The sequence below is a fragment of the Zingiber officinale genome, chromosome 8A (genome assembly GCF_018446385.1).
Source record: "Zingiber officinale cultivar Zhangliang chromosome 8A, Zo_v1.1, whole genome shotgun sequence".
NCBI lineage: Eukaryota > Viridiplantae > Streptophyta > Magnoliopsida > Zingiberales > Zingiberaceae > Zingiber > Zingiber officinale.
This window is the reverse complement of record NC_056000.1, coordinates 61,220,000-61,234,782: the sequence shown is the minus strand read 5'-3', so window position 1 is coordinate 61,234,782 and position 14,783 is coordinate 61,220,000. Positions and strand designations below refer to the sequence as shown.

The window sequence follows — 14,783 nt, the reverse complement described above, 5'->3', positions numbered from 1 at the left end:
CATGATTTGTAAAATCACGATCTGGATCGTAAGATCATACGATCTTATAATATAGAAATCCAAAATCGATCCAAGATGAATTAATTTTTACAATAGAATTACAACAGAATCGACAGGATCAGAACAAAATCAGTAAAATCGTAATAAAATCGGAGCAGGATCGATGGAAATTTTGAGATGTCATAATTTTTTACTCAAATTAAACCACGGGGCCTATAATATATCAAATCAAAACTCGTTCAGATATCTTTAATAAATTTCAAAGTTTATCCTTAACCATCCTATTTAAAATCCAAAAAATATTATTTAAATCTTTTTCGGATGCTAAGAACATTTTATCTTTTTTTTATTATCTTTTTTTCGTGTTGTTAGAGTTTTAAATTATTTAAGCATATGTTTAATTATTTTTGAGTTATTTTTTTCAATAACATTCTGTCATTTTTTTCTCCGAAAATGATGAGTTTTTGAATGGCTATGCCTATTGTAGTATTGTGTGGCATCAATCAATTTTTAGAAGATTATTTACGACGTTCATATCTGAATCAAAAGATTCAATAACTTCTGTTATGTACATTAAATATTTTGTTAGCCTTTAAATTGGACTATCTTATAAACTAAGAAAATATTTTTAACATTGAATATGTTATTATTATTATTATTATTATTATTATATTAATAAAAAATTTATATTCTTTTATTTTATGATATGTAAATATAAATATTATTACTATGTGAGAAAATTAATTAAATTACTAGTTAATTTAAATTTGAACATGTAATAATATAATATGAGATGTTGAATGTAAATGGTTACATGTAATTATCTATTTATATGTAAATAAATTTTTTTAGATATTTTTTTCTAATTATTAATCATATATGATAAGATTTTAAATTTTTTTGATAAAATCGTATAATTCTATGATCCGATCCCGACCGATTCAATCCTAACCCTAAAGCATGATCCTATAAACTATAGTTGTAACTATAACCCCCCAAAAGCACAACAAAAATAGAGTAACATAACCTTATGCTACATTGCAAAAAATTTCCACCATCAAATCTGTGACCATCAGATCACTCGGTAAAAACTTACTGTTATGTCAAGCCTCCCCGTCGCCAAAAGCACAGCAAAAAAAGTCAACTAAAAATAGCAAACATGGATAGTAACCTTAAGCCATACATAGAACAAGAAGAAACAATGAATGCTTAGCCTTTAATCTAAGACAAATAAGTGTACAATGGTTGGAGAGAGCAAGAAGCGAACGCCATGGCCAGTACAAAGAAAAAAAAGACCCTCACCATGCCTAGCTACAAATCATACCAATTTAGTGTTCTTAAATCGGTACACAACCTCTGTCTCACTTGCGTCCAAGCTTGCGTCGAGGAACCCTAATGCTATAGAATCAGTGATATCGGAAGGCTTGATCTTAAGGCCTATACTGCTTCTCTCCAAACCTACTAATGTTTGCCAGTAGATGATGGGAAGAGAAAAAAAAAATGCAAGAAGCAATACTGTTAGCCATTTGGCGGATGAGGCCTCCGAAAGGGTGCAAAAGGAAAGGTTTCCTGGTCAATTGGAGCTTGGGAATGGGGATCACGACGATCAAAGATTATGCGTCCCCCGCGACCAATCCTGCCTCGGAAGGTCGGTACGCCTGAACCATCATCAGTAGGCGGACGAGATGGCGGCATGATGCCAAAGGCAGCAAGCCTATCTGAATCCAGAGGTTTTGTGAAAAGCATGATCGGCTCGTCAGGATCCTGCAACATATTCAACGAGTTAATCCTTGATGAAATACCAAAGCGTTAGTGTTCAACTATTTCAAGTGTCCAAGATTCATAATAAACACAAATTAAGGAATTGCGATTGAAACTTTCTACCAAACTGCAGATCGAAAACAATACAATTCTTGAAAGTGAATGCATACCATCCTCTGTAGACGTCCATCTGATATATATTGCTGTTTTGATTCTCGCCTCATTAGCTCTTTGTGGACGGCCATAAAATTGGAATCTGCATAGTTTGGATGGACAGAGGCGGGCCCAGCTCGTGCATAATCGGCATCCATATCATCATCATCACTAGAAGTAAACTTGAATGATTCTGGAAAACCTGAGAGTGCTGTTCGGTCATCGACAAGCTGTGCCTCATGCTGAAACAAGTTTTAGTCAAGCCGGGAAACTCACGGAAAAGTTGAACTAGGTAACATTGGAAAAAATGTCAATTCTCTTTTACAAGCAACCAATGATATACCAGTACAAACAAATATATGATATGTAAAAAACTTATCATCGAACAAATTATCAACACTTCCAAAAAGAATACCAAAATAATTATGAATTATGATGCAACAACTTCAGGTTAATTTCATATCAAAGACAGGAGCTGAAGCACAAGTATTTTCATGATATCAGGAAGACAATATAACAAGATGTTCTTGATAATATAACAAGATGACATCAACTACTGATTTGCAGGTTGAGGAGGATAGTCAAGGAAATTGTTAAGAGGTTACAAGCTCACTATGACTGAGAGTCTGACATAATGATCTGCGATAGATTAAATGGCATACATATATAGCTGTTGAAAGCTACTGGTTTTAGTCGATGTGGAAAGCCTTGCTACTCTAAGAGGCAGTAAAATGTGAAACTACCTTCCACAGATCGCCAGAGGAGGAAAACCATAAATCTACATTCCAACTTTCCGGGCACAAATAATTGGGTTAAAATGAAAAAGAATGCAGTGAAAGTAGGTCAATAAAAGCCTAGTCAGTGGAGGAGACCATAGATTTTTTTTTAATGTACCTTGTACTTCAATTGAGCACGTTGGAGATTGACCATGCATTCCACAAACTCTCGCTTCTTCTCTTCTCTCTGAATATATATGCTAGTCATGAATCAATATTTTTTCATCGTATGGATTGCAGAAAAATGTGCAACTAGAAACCTTAATTACGGCTTCCACCACTCTCCTTGCCTGCTCCAAGCTACGCCTGACCTGAAATCGAATAGTTCCATTCACAAAAATAAGTTCGAGAACCAACATTGCTAAAACAAAGTTAATATAGACTAGAACAGAACTGAACGAGAGCAATTAGAATATGCAAAGATAGCAGCATCCCGAAAGGCCTAGAAAGTTATTATCATTCATACGGAAAATTATTATCAGGCCTTACATTAATATATTATCATTTGAGCTTCCAACACCAGACAAAATTTGGCCCATTAATTTGTCGGAGACAGAACAGTGTAATATGTAGAAAAGTGATGAGCTCGATAGAAATAGGTGATTTGGTTCTAGGAAAGTTTTTAAGCTACAATAACTCAATTAAACTCCTTATTCCTGGCTAATACAAGTTACCATTTGTTATGAGTAAAGAAATGATTCTGATTGAGTCAACATGACAAACCAATTGGACCCTAAATTGTCTCCTGAATGTCACAAAAAGAGTTGCTTATGTGCACTTTGTTGTTGAGCATTGACTCGTAAGTTTTTTCCCACTTCCAGAAATGACAAAGCTGCTTATAGAGACAACTAGTGGGAAGTGATTATTACAACAAAACACTGATAAGTAGTGGTGCTTAATTTACATTAAGAGTGCAAACAATAAGATTCTTCTATATGATAAAACAGAGAATTAATAATCAGTTTCAATCTCAAATGAGCAACTACTTTCAAGCAAATTTTTAAGGAGCAAACACGCTTCACAACCAAACAACACAAAAACCTTATTGCAAGCTGAGAAAAGATAGACTCGATGATGGACGCACAAATTGACTAACATAAATAAAATTTTACTAGAACTCTTAGGCTTTCTTTTACCCTGCTTCAGGAAAGGAAATATAGCTTGATGATGATGATCATGGCAGAGTCCACAGGACAATCTCTTTGGGATAGAATAACATAAAAATATAGATGCCTTCATATCAAGCATCTTCAAATCTCATACTAATTTAAGATGAAACCAAAAATTAGGATTGGTCTCATCATAAAGACCTTAAGTGAAAATAGTGTAGATATTGATGAAATAGTCATGTATAGATTTCAGCTTTCAAGGTCCAAACACCACCAAAGAAGAAAATTACAAGATTCATTTATGTTAGCATAAATTGAGTGAGAAGTCAATTATGAATTCACCCATAAATGCCTGATAACTTCATTTTCAAGAAATAATATTCCACTGAAAATGAAAAAGAAGCATTACCTGTCGAAGTTTTTCAAATGACTGAACATTGTTTTCCCTCCTTTGCATCTGAGAAACGGAAACTTAATGAATATCAAGAATGTACATTTTTGGAATATTGATCTTCCAAAGAAAAGTAGCAAGAAGATAAACAATTCTGACATAATGTTTGACAGGCTTACCCTTCTTGTATGAAGTCGGTGTGCCTTTTCCCTGGGTCTAAACACATTATATGGATTGGTATCATTAACTGGAGGAGGCGGCTAAACAACAGCAGAAATAGCCATGTTCAGGTTAATTATTTTTCAGAGAATTGCATCAAAGAAATACACTTATACAATTGAGCCAGTATAATCAACATAAAGCACTATATCAAGGAAGAAAAAAGTTAATATTAAACTTCTTCATAGAGAACTTCCTTAAAAGATCACACATATAATACTAGTTCCACAAGGTGTTGGGAGCAAAAAAGGGACTGCAGTTTCAGGAAGATGTCAGTGTCTGCTCTTGCAAGGAGAAACCTCCTTGTGTCAGCATGTCTGTTAGCATAGTCACAATTTATATGATAACAAATGCAGATTTTTGTATCTAAAGCTGTATTCTAAACATTTTGATCAATACTGTTACAAGATCAAAGTAATCTGTCTTATCAAGGTCAAGTCAATATAGAAACATATACTGTGGGAAAGAAACTATCAATTAAAATCCATACAGATCGCTACTTAATCAAAGAGCTAACCTGCAAGTGACGCAAAATAGGCTTTTGCCACTGTTCCCGCTGCAAGAAAAGATTATGAATAAAAATAAGGGACCAATATAAAGCAATAGCAAATTCCAGTTAGAATGAACTATTTCACATTTTTGCAATACAGAGAAGGAAAGTTAATGAACAAGATTATAAATAATGTTTTTATCTACAGCACAAATCAATCTGACAAAAATGTAAAATCTCATCACTTAATAGTTAGTAGCATTCTGAAAAAGAATGTGCATATTGAATGATACCTTCAATTTCCAGTAATTATATACAGACTGCAAAATGCTGGAACGTACTGCAAGTGATTGCAAGGCCTGCAAATGTGCAAACTTTAGCAAGCCTGGCTCTTGAAATACTTTCTTAGAAACTATGCATGAACTCACATTTCAGATTTTGAATATATGCACAAAAAATCACATATTTTTTTCAAAGTTGGCTAACTTTGAAATGTTAGCTTAAAAATGTCTCTAGTAAACAGGAAAAATTTACAAAATACTGACACCATGTCACCATTGGGAACTTTTTTTCATTCTTTTTTATAATCATGTGTGCAGCAAACCAAGTAACTGCAAAATAACTCAATCCTTCCACCTATGCCACCATATTATCATCTATTTCAGTATCAGAATCCACACCAAACTGAACCTCTTCTTTGACAAGTTCGCTAATGTTTCTTCTCTTCCATCCATATCCCATCCCCAACTCGTGAAGATGTGAATAACTCAACAGTTAAGGCCCTGTCCAACTTAGACATGATTAGTCCAAGAACAGATGCTGTCAAAGCACCATGTGCAAGCCAACTAGACATAATCATATCCACACTCAAAAAAGTTTCCAACCAACTATCAATAAACAATCATAAGCAAGGAACATTAGAATTTTTTAGGTATGTGCTAAGGAAAAAAAACTACATCAGCATAAAGGAATGTGCTAACCAACATATTCTTTGGCTGATGGAGAGATGGATAATCATAGAACAAGCTTGCAAACAAAAGAAGAAGAAAAAATCCTTAAGGTTGCCAAATAAGATTCCCTAATATTGTTTTCACTGATTAACCTCTGCTGCGGAGTCGAACTGCAAAAGAACAGGAATAGGAGCTCCAAATGTGGATGTTAGGACTCCTGCTCTTTCTCGAGCTCTGTGATCCAAAATCTCCAACTTGAACAGCAGGGACTCAAACCTGGAATGAAGCATATAACACATGAAAAATAACAGCAGAAAGGGAAAAGGCAACAAAAATAAGCCTCTTTACTGAATTGGAAACACCTTTGCTTTTTGTACAAGAAGATATCTACTTTTAAAATGTAAAAGGAGGGGGGAATGTAACCCCAACTATGCAACTGAACGAGAGAGTGAGCATGCATATCCTTTGTTTGATTAATTTGCTACTTATTCAAAGATTAAGGGACTTTTTGATGATAATATTAATTGAAAATCAGATTTCACACACTCAATGCATGGACTGGACTCCGCCTAGAAAATCAGAATTCTAGCAAAAGGAATTATTTTCCCATATTGAATGGAGAATAGTGATGCTCTAAATAATAATAATAATAAAACATATCTAGCATGTTATAATTGGATTTACTTTTTTTTACTCGAACTAAGATTCTCAGTTAGAAACCAGATTCATTTTCAAAATTAAGTATCCGTGGTCAGTAAATATATAAGGAAATTTGATATCATTACTTTTCTAGTAATAGAATCAATAAAAGTAATTGAACTTACTGGAACTAATATTCTCAACTAAAAAGGCAGACATCATATTGCTAAATTAAGCATAATAACATACTAAACATATAAAGGAAATACTAGGATTTATTTCATTACTTTTCTGGTGATAGGATTTTTCTCTCGTAGTCAAACTCTTCAAGCCAATCCTCGTCGTCATCATCCAGATCATACTCGACAAATTCACCAATCTCAGCCCTGGCTGTAAAGAGTAATACACACATAATGTGTAGTAACAAAGTGAAGCCAATTTGTATGCCCTATTTTTAGCTATTACTATCAGAAAAAGGCAGTTTACCTCCTCTTCCACGTATGTAACAAGTTGTTTGAGCAAAGGTGCGAGAATAATCTCTTTCGTACGTTTCCACAGAGCTGAATTGGGGAGTAGGAATTTCTTGTGAAGATCTCTTTCCAAGATTTTGATGCTTCTATAAAAGGTAAACATTAGTCACATCAGCCTAACTATCTAATAGACACAATGAATGAAACTACGAAACACATACACACTGAATTTTGAATAAGCCAAATGGAAGCATTTTCAGTGAAAAGTTACTCCAGTTCATTTTTTAAAGGAAATACATGAGTTTGCACGTGCAAAAATGTAACTACATGACTGAATCATAATCACATGTAAGAAAATTTGTTATTTTAGATTTGAAAGAGGAATGAACCCCAAATGAGGATAAAAAGGACATAAATCTGTAAGCATGCAACTGGAAGCTAATACTGCATCTGTCGAGGGATATTGACATCTAGAACTTCAGATTAGTAAGAAGCATCCTCCAAAAAAATAAAATTTATAAAAACCTATGAAACTTTCAAAAATAAAACTATCTGCAGATGAACAGGTTTTTTTTTCTCTCGGCAAAATTTCACTTGGTGCAAGCTACAGCACCTCTGAGGCTTTGAGAAATATGGTTCAGCAGTAGCGTAAATATTAACTGAGAGAACAGATGCTTCAGATGGAGTATGCATATTGTATGTTTATTTGAATAGTACTAATCATGTTAAGTGCCACAACAACCAAAAGGTGTTCAATAAAAACTAAGGCGGCGTCAGTTACTAGCATGCAATGATTAGTTGAAAATATAGCATTGTCCAAAAATCTGGATTACCTCACTCTCATAAGTTGTTGCGATTCGTTGCAGTAGAGAATTTCGGGTTGAAGTGGTGGCAGTGGGAGCATCATCATCCTCAAACTCTTTCACAGATTTTACAATGGGGAGCTTCTTATGAATGTCAAGAGGACGAGGCCTAAATGACAGTCTACTCATATCAAAACATCATCCCTGTACCAGTACCAACCTGATTCCTCTGCTCGGAACTCACTCCACTGCTCTGCTCATTGGAGTAACACGAACGCCAATGACTCACAGACTCAGTAGCCCCAATCAAAAACGGCTCAAAAAGCCACTTCCAACACTTCAGAAACTAAGAAATACCTCCGAGGCTACTAGGGCTCCCCAATTATGACAAGGTTTCGACAAAGCAGAATTCAGCTGCCCAAAACCCACAACGAGCTCAAACCAAATCAAACCATAGATTCCCAATGTCCCTAAACTTAAAGCCCATCCAAAACCACGTGTGCGCAACCAAAAATGCGATTTTTCTCAAATACGCCAATGCCCTAAATTCGAACCAATGAGGAAGACCGCCAAAGCGCCGGGTTTTTTCAACGAGAGTTCGCTCCTCAAGCCCAAAGAACCCCTATGGGGCGTCGGCAATAGGCGTCCCGGTGACAATTCGAAGAGAGCTCGGGAGCCGGAGCTCGTCCAGGAACCGGGACAGTTAGGGCACGGGATCGTGGAGGAGGCTGCGCGCGAGCGAGGGAGGGAGCGAAGGGCAGCGGCGGCAGCGGAGGAGGTTCGATTCGGAGAATCTGGAAGGGAAAGGATACGCGGGCGAGTGACGGAGGCTGCTGGGATTGGATTTCTAGGGTTTGAACGGAGGAAGACGAGAAAGAAAAATGAAAAGCGAGGGAAGGGGAAAAAAAAGAAGAAGAGGTCGCATAGAGGTCTCCTCCTCGTCCGCGTGCATGCAAGTATGCAACTCGATGGACTGGACCGTATAGAAATACGTATACGATTACGATTATGGAAAAATAATGCAGCATTACACACAATGGCCATTTTCCATGGATTATTTACAGTCATTTTTTTTTTTACAATTTAATTGATATTGGTGTGGCAAAAATCTGATGCATCGTTCAAGGTTGCTGACTATGCTTTTTTTTCTACGTAGTCAACTCTGCGAGAATAATATGAACTTGTCGGGAGTCGCTATGGGATCGAGAACAGGAAAAGAATATAGAGGATGACGAGGATTAGAGTTAGAGTTCATGTAAAATGGCAACGAGTATTATGACGATGCGTTTGGCTGAATTCATAAATTCAAAACTCCATGTCCCACTTTTCGCCATTCTTCAATACATCAAAAAAAAACCCACACAATAATGTTCATCAATGCATTAATGAAATGTACTTTTTGAAAGAAAGTAAAGAAATTTTAGATATGTAAAACTCGTAAATTTCAAGATCTTTTAAAAATCAAAGAATATGAAATATCTGTTAACACTATTTCACAGTGAAAAATTCATGAAAGCATGAATGTAAGAAGCAAGATACAAGATACAAGATACAAGGGGGAAAAAAATTAAAAAAAATCGAAGACTTTGTTTGCTTTAAGTTAGTCGACACTGAATTTTCTCTCAGGTATTATTGCCTTTGCCATGAATTATGATGAATCCATGACAGCAAAAAGAATAGTGTGACGAACTAGGGTTCCAAGACGAGCCTTCACCAAACTATGTTGCATTTGTTGCCCATTTTTGAGAAAGAAAGAATTGAGCTCTCAAACTGGAGGATCCATCCATCTATTGACTACTTCGCTTGGCTTGAATAAGTTGGGCTCTCAAACTGCATTCCTTGACCTGTAAAGATAACTATTCAAACTTTTGTTCTTGATTCCTAGTTAATAAATAAGACGTGAGAAGATGTAGGCTTACTTGCATCTCGTGTGTTTGTGATAATAGATTTCCACATTCCTCGATCAGAATTCTCTCATTACTGATGCAACTTGCTAGATCTGAAGCTCCAATGTCGATATCTTCAGCCTGTGGCAAGAGCAATCCACTTACACAAGACACTACTAGTCTAAGCATAACATGATAACACATACAAAGATTACAAAGTATGGAACCAACAACAAAGACACATCAGAGCACAAGGAAAGAACTTTGTTCGGTCGGCATTAGAATTTACATCTTTCAAAAAGAATCTCTAATGGTCCATACAAACGCACACAAAAAGAAATTTCCCTTTCAAATTCCATACCAAGTCAAGAACTCATGGTCATCTAATCTCAAATCATAAGACACTAGTAGTCTAAGCATAATGTGTGATAACACATACAAAGATTACAAAGACGGTGATGGAAACAACAACAAAGACACATCAGAGCACCACAAGGAAAGAACTTTGTTCAGTCCCCATTAGAGTTTACATCTTTATAAAAGAATCTCTAATGGTTCATACAAACACACATAAAAAAGAAATTTTCGTTTCAAGTTCCATATCAAGTCAAGAATTCATGGTTATCTAATCTCAAATCATAACAACTTAGACTCACTTTTGTTGGACCATGGGAAATCAACAAAAACGAAATGAAATCATCTAGCCAAGGAAATTTAACTGATTTTAGTTCAACACTGTAATAATAATGATGTAAATCGATAGAATGAGGATAGAACATGTTGTGCAATGTTCATGTATATGTTAGAGGATACTGAATTGATGATAAAAAATCTTACCGCTACGCAGGATGAGCTTGTAGCAACTCTTTGTTTGTAGTAAGGAAAAAAAAACTATAGTAACATTTCATGATTTCTTTTCTAAATCTCACCTTTGGTTGAAATTTTTCCATGAATGACGACAAAGATTCCTCCACTATAAGCAACGATGAGTTCAGAACTTCTTCAAGTTCTCTGATATTAACCTACAAAATCAATAAACTAATAATCTTTAATCCCCAGAAAAAAAGAATTTGTGAGATAGAAAAATCAACCTAGAGGTACAACCATACCTTAACATCTTCAGCAACTGGGAGTCGAAGTGATGCATCCTGCAGAGCTTTAGTTATCCCCGAAAGAGAACATGAATACTCTTCTTCAACACTGTTCCATTCACCCAAATGTGCAATCTAAAATTCAAAATATTAGGCCAAGTTTAAAAATACAGAGCACAATAATGCAATAATCCACATATTTGTATCTAAATCTCTAGACACGATAATAATAGACAGATACAAGTGATGGAATTATATCAATATCTTTAAGAAGAACCACTCTTACTTGATGAGTAATGATGGATAGTAAGTTCCTACTTCTTTTCAGCTCTTCGAGCTGGACTTTTTTCTCCTTGACAGAGTTTTGAAGCTCAGAAATCCTAGTTGATGTTCCATATAGTGACCTCTGGAAACCATCCAAAAAATATCAGTATTTGTCTGACAGAATCGACAAGGAAGCGTTTTCAATTGCTATGGCTCTAACCTGGGCAATAACTCGCTTGGCTTCCTCTGTGGCCCGAGCTTTTGCATTGATAAATCTCCACTGCATGTAACTATTGTCAAGTAGCCTAAGCATGTGGATATCCTCCTGCCGAGCAGATGATTTGGGGACCTTTTTTGCCCCTGTAACGGGTTTAGCGCACGGCGGTTGGGGTGGCTTCAACGAAAAGAGCGGCCTACTGACAGATTTGCTCAGATTGAGAGGGTGCTGCTGTTGTCGGCTGGGCAACGCCGAGCCCAGGGAGCGGAGGCTGATGGAGTTGGTCGACGCTCTACATGAAGCATCCTCACCCGCATCTTGCCTTCTGGCGGACATGGTCGGCAAGAGGTCAACCTCTGGCATGGAGGACCGAACATCGCCGGTCGCCCTCAACCTGGATGACGCTGGAGGGATGAGGGGCGGGCTATCGCAGATTTCTCCTTGACTACTGACGCTGCATATCTCCGCATCTGAGAACGAATTCTCCGACGAGGTATCCTCCGATCGGCTCTTTTCTCCTCCACGAACGCTGCTTTCATAAGGAAAGAGGCTAACTTGCGCCGGCGTAGGGGGGCGGTTCTTTTTCGCTCTAGGGATGGCAGTAGCGGGATCAAGAGCAGAATGTGCAATCGGGGTTCCAGGCCTCTGTCGCCGCTTCGGATCGACTGGCCTGGCCGGAGGAGGGGGTTGCTCCGCCGCCTCGTGGTGGTTGTTGTCAGCGAAAAGTCGAACTACAGCCTTCTTCTTGAGGGTCCCGGGGGGCTTAGAATGAAAGGAGGTACCGGGGAGGGGAGTTTCGGAGCTGCGCCTGACGGCACCAGTAAGTGGTTGGTTCTCGTCAGCCTCTTCTGAAGGTACGTGGCAGGGGCTAAAGCGAGATGGGTGAAACTTCTGGATCGGATGGATCTTAGGCGACGAGTTTCTCGAGGAGGCGGCGACGTTTAGGGTTTCGTGAGAAGAGTAGGAGGAAGGGGAGGGGAAGGGTGAGAGGTACCGAGAGCTGACCTGCCTTGCGCGGGGGCGGCGCGGCGGCTTGTCGCCTGTCGGCGGCGGCGGCGGCGGCGGCGGAAGGGGGAGACCAAGGCGATTCGCCTCCGATTCTGATCCGTGAAGAGGAACGAACGAAGAATGGGGATCGGAATCCATGATCGTCGTCGAACTAGATCCAGATCTCTCCTCTCTCCACGCAAGAATTGGAGGAGAAGAAGAAGAACAAAGGTTCAATTTAGGGGCGAAGAAGAAGAAGAAGTAGCCGTTCGGTTGGGGACGAGAGCAACGGCTAGTTCTCACTTCTTTGGAGGTATTTATGTTAAGTAAACGTTTACCGTTTGTATTGTACCCGGAAAACATACCGCTTTATTATTGGATGTCTGATGGACCCAAGCAATGAATGTGAGAATAGCCAGACATAACTTTTGGATTCCGTTACCGAAGGATCCGTCATCGTTTTTCTTTGTATTATTACAAAAAGGAAATAAATTATTTAAAATAAATAAAGGGAATTTAATGGCCTTGAATAAGTCTTCAAACTTATAACTTTTTTTATACAATAGAAATAAATTCGAAGATAATTAAGCATTATTCTGATTTTTAATTACAATAGTTTGCATTACCGAAAATCGATGGGAGAAAATGGATTGCGATTTTTTTTAATGCATCCAAAATTAAACGAAAAGTTCTTTTTATTTTCCCAACTTGGGCAAAATCTCAATTTTGAACCTTTCTTCAACTTCTCCTTCTCCTTCTTTTTCTACCCCTCTTTTCGGGTTGCATGTTGCATTGTCTTCTCGTTAGTAATCCATCGAAACCATGTACCTTGCACGATGTGCCTATCAAGAGCCTATCGACAATATATGCCCTTGTTACAAGCCAATAGTTATACATTCTAAGTCATCCATAGGCGGATGTAAAGGGTGACAGGTCTGGGCCATAGCCTAGGCTTTCTTTAGCTCATTCTCTACTAAGTAGCATAGTAAAATAAAAAATATTATGTCCAATATACAAATTTAATTTAGCACAGTCCAAAATCTAATTCTCATTTTCCTCATTCTTGCCCAATGTTAAAAGCAATTGAATCATTGATCATTTATTTCATTTCATATGAGTCATAAGAGATACACAAGAAGTCGAAGGGTTGGGGTTTGAGAAGTTGGAGCCTGGAGGTAGGGGCAGAGTTGAGTGTTGAGAGAACATTTTTCTTGAGATAATAAAGTATGAGTTTAATTCAGATAGGATTAGAAATTGGTTTATAATTCTCAATTTTTTTTTATTTCAAGCCTAGAGTAGGGGCAGAAGCGTAGAGCTTGAGTCTTGAGAGAATTTTTTCTTGAGATAATAAAATATGAGTTTAATTCAAATATAACTAGAAATTTGTTATAATTCTCGATTTGTTTGTTTCAATGATTACGTGAGAGAAATATTTTTATTTTCTAGTGTCACGTTAGAGAATCCCAGTAATAAACTATTGTAATGGGCTTCCCTATACAAAAAAATTATTTTAATTTAATATTATACTTATCTTAATAAAATAAACTAAGAAAAGTATATTTTTTAACATCGTCGGCCTAAAATATTTATAGAAGCTTTTTTGATCATAGTGTTTCAATTCTAAGATGTGGGACTAAAGAGAACTATATTTTTTATATAAAACAACCAAAGAAAATTACTAATAAACCTTGGAATTTTTTTTAGTGTGAATAGAAAAAAGGACAATAACGTAAATTCATTTTAGGCTTCACCAAAGTTAGTTAGTAAATGGGGGAGATTTTTAATAAAATAGTAAGATATGGGTAATATAAATCTATAGATTATATTTAATTATTTATTCATATTTAGATGAATATTTGTAAAATTTAGAATTAATGATGTATGGCTATTTAGTATTTAGTATTTACAGAATTATCAAAAAATTTTGTTGAAGCTTAGTCTTCTTAAAATTGTATTAGTTATTCTAGTTTTGCTTGAGATTTAACTATTAATAATATAATTGATTTGCTTAATAGGAGTTATTTTTTAGATTGAAAAATGGGAAATCATCAATCTGCTAGGAAAAATTTTATTATCGTTTTTAGATTGAAAATGGGAAATCATCAATCTGCTAGGAAAAATTTTATTATTTTTAAAAAAAAAAAAAAACCAATCTGAAGGTCCCTCAATTCCTAATGTCCCCCTTTCAGTAGTCACGTCTTCTGAATTCATAGAGTCTTCACTTTCTAATCTTATCACAGAACTATCTGTTTCTATTGAACGTGATCTAGAAAAGAAGAAACAAATATGTGAATATCCAATAAATGAACGAGACCAGGTTCGACGAACTTACCTAAATGTTAGACCATATCAACCGAAACTTTTGACATATCAACGAACATAATTTGGCAAGCAAACATGTAAATTCCAAGAACATTGGTATAATAAATTTCAGCGGTCGACTGGAATACTCTTCTTCAACAGATAAGGCATATTGCTTTTATTGCTTTCTTTTTCTTACCGATCCTACTCAAGCAAATCTTTCATTATTGGCTATCGATGAATTTAACATTGGAAGAAGGTATGTAATGGAGATAA

General features: G+C 36.5%; 2 protein-coding genes across 2 annotated transcripts; both read right to left on the bottom strand.

Moving 5' to 3' along the window:
* Positions 1–1,186: 1,186 nt before the first annotated feature.
* On the bottom strand, positions 1,187–8,631 carry LOC122009232. Its single transcript, XM_042565310.1, has 12 exons — positions 7,792–8,631; positions 6,975–7,104; positions 6,776–6,878; positions 6,002–6,125; positions 5,193–5,258; positions 4,927–4,965; positions 4,370–4,450; positions 4,209–4,256; positions 2,951–3,001; positions 2,809–2,877; positions 1,932–2,156; positions 1,187–1,764 (listed from the first exon to the last, which is right to left on the bottom strand). Exons 1-12 carry the CDS (start codon positions 7,948–7,950, stop codon positions 1,519–1,521), a joined length of 1,341 nt encoding a protein of 446 aa, XP_042421244.1. The 5' UTR covers positions 7,951–8,631; the 3' UTR covers positions 1,187–1,518.
* Positions 8,632–9,259: 628 nt separating this feature from the next.
* Positions 9,260–12,440, bottom strand: LOC122009230 (protein ENDOSPERM DEFECTIVE 1-like). Its single transcript, XM_042565309.1, has 6 exons — positions 11,223–12,440; positions 11,025–11,144; positions 10,757–10,873; positions 10,577–10,669; positions 9,681–9,788; positions 9,260–9,605 (listed from the first exon to the last, which is right to left on the bottom strand). Exons 1-6 carry the CDS (start codon positions 12,363–12,365, stop codon positions 9,549–9,551), a joined length of 1,638 nt encoding a protein of 545 aa, XP_042421243.1. The 5' UTR covers positions 12,366–12,440; the 3' UTR covers positions 9,260–9,548.
* Between the last annotated feature and the right edge of the window lie 2,343 nt (positions 12,441–14,783).

Coding starts and splice junctions, on each gene's coding strand:
- LOC122009232 (XM_042565310.1), bottom strand. CDS start 7,950: ATGAGTAGACTGTCATTTAGGCCTCGTCCTCTTGACATTCATAAGAAG. Junction 5,259..6,001: donor AGTTCGACTCCGCAGCAGAG/GTTAATCAGTGA, acceptor GCACATTTGCAG/GCCTTGCAATCACTTGCAGT. Junction 4,451..4,926: donor CTATTTTGCGTCACTTGCAG/GTTAGCTCTTTG, acceptor GCTGTTGTTTAG/CCGCCTCCTCCAGTTAATGA.
- LOC122009230 (XM_042565309.1), bottom strand. CDS start 12,365: ATGGATTCCGATCCCCATTCTTCGTTCGTTCCTCTTCACGGATCAGAA. Junction 10,874..11,024: donor TATCCATCATTACTCATCAA/GTAAGAGTGGTT, acceptor TTTGAATTTTAG/ATTGCACATTTGGGTGAATG. Junction 10,670..10,756: donor CAGTTGCTGAAGATGTTAAG/GTATGGTTGTAC, acceptor TTGATTTTGTAG/GTTAATATCAGAGAACTTGA.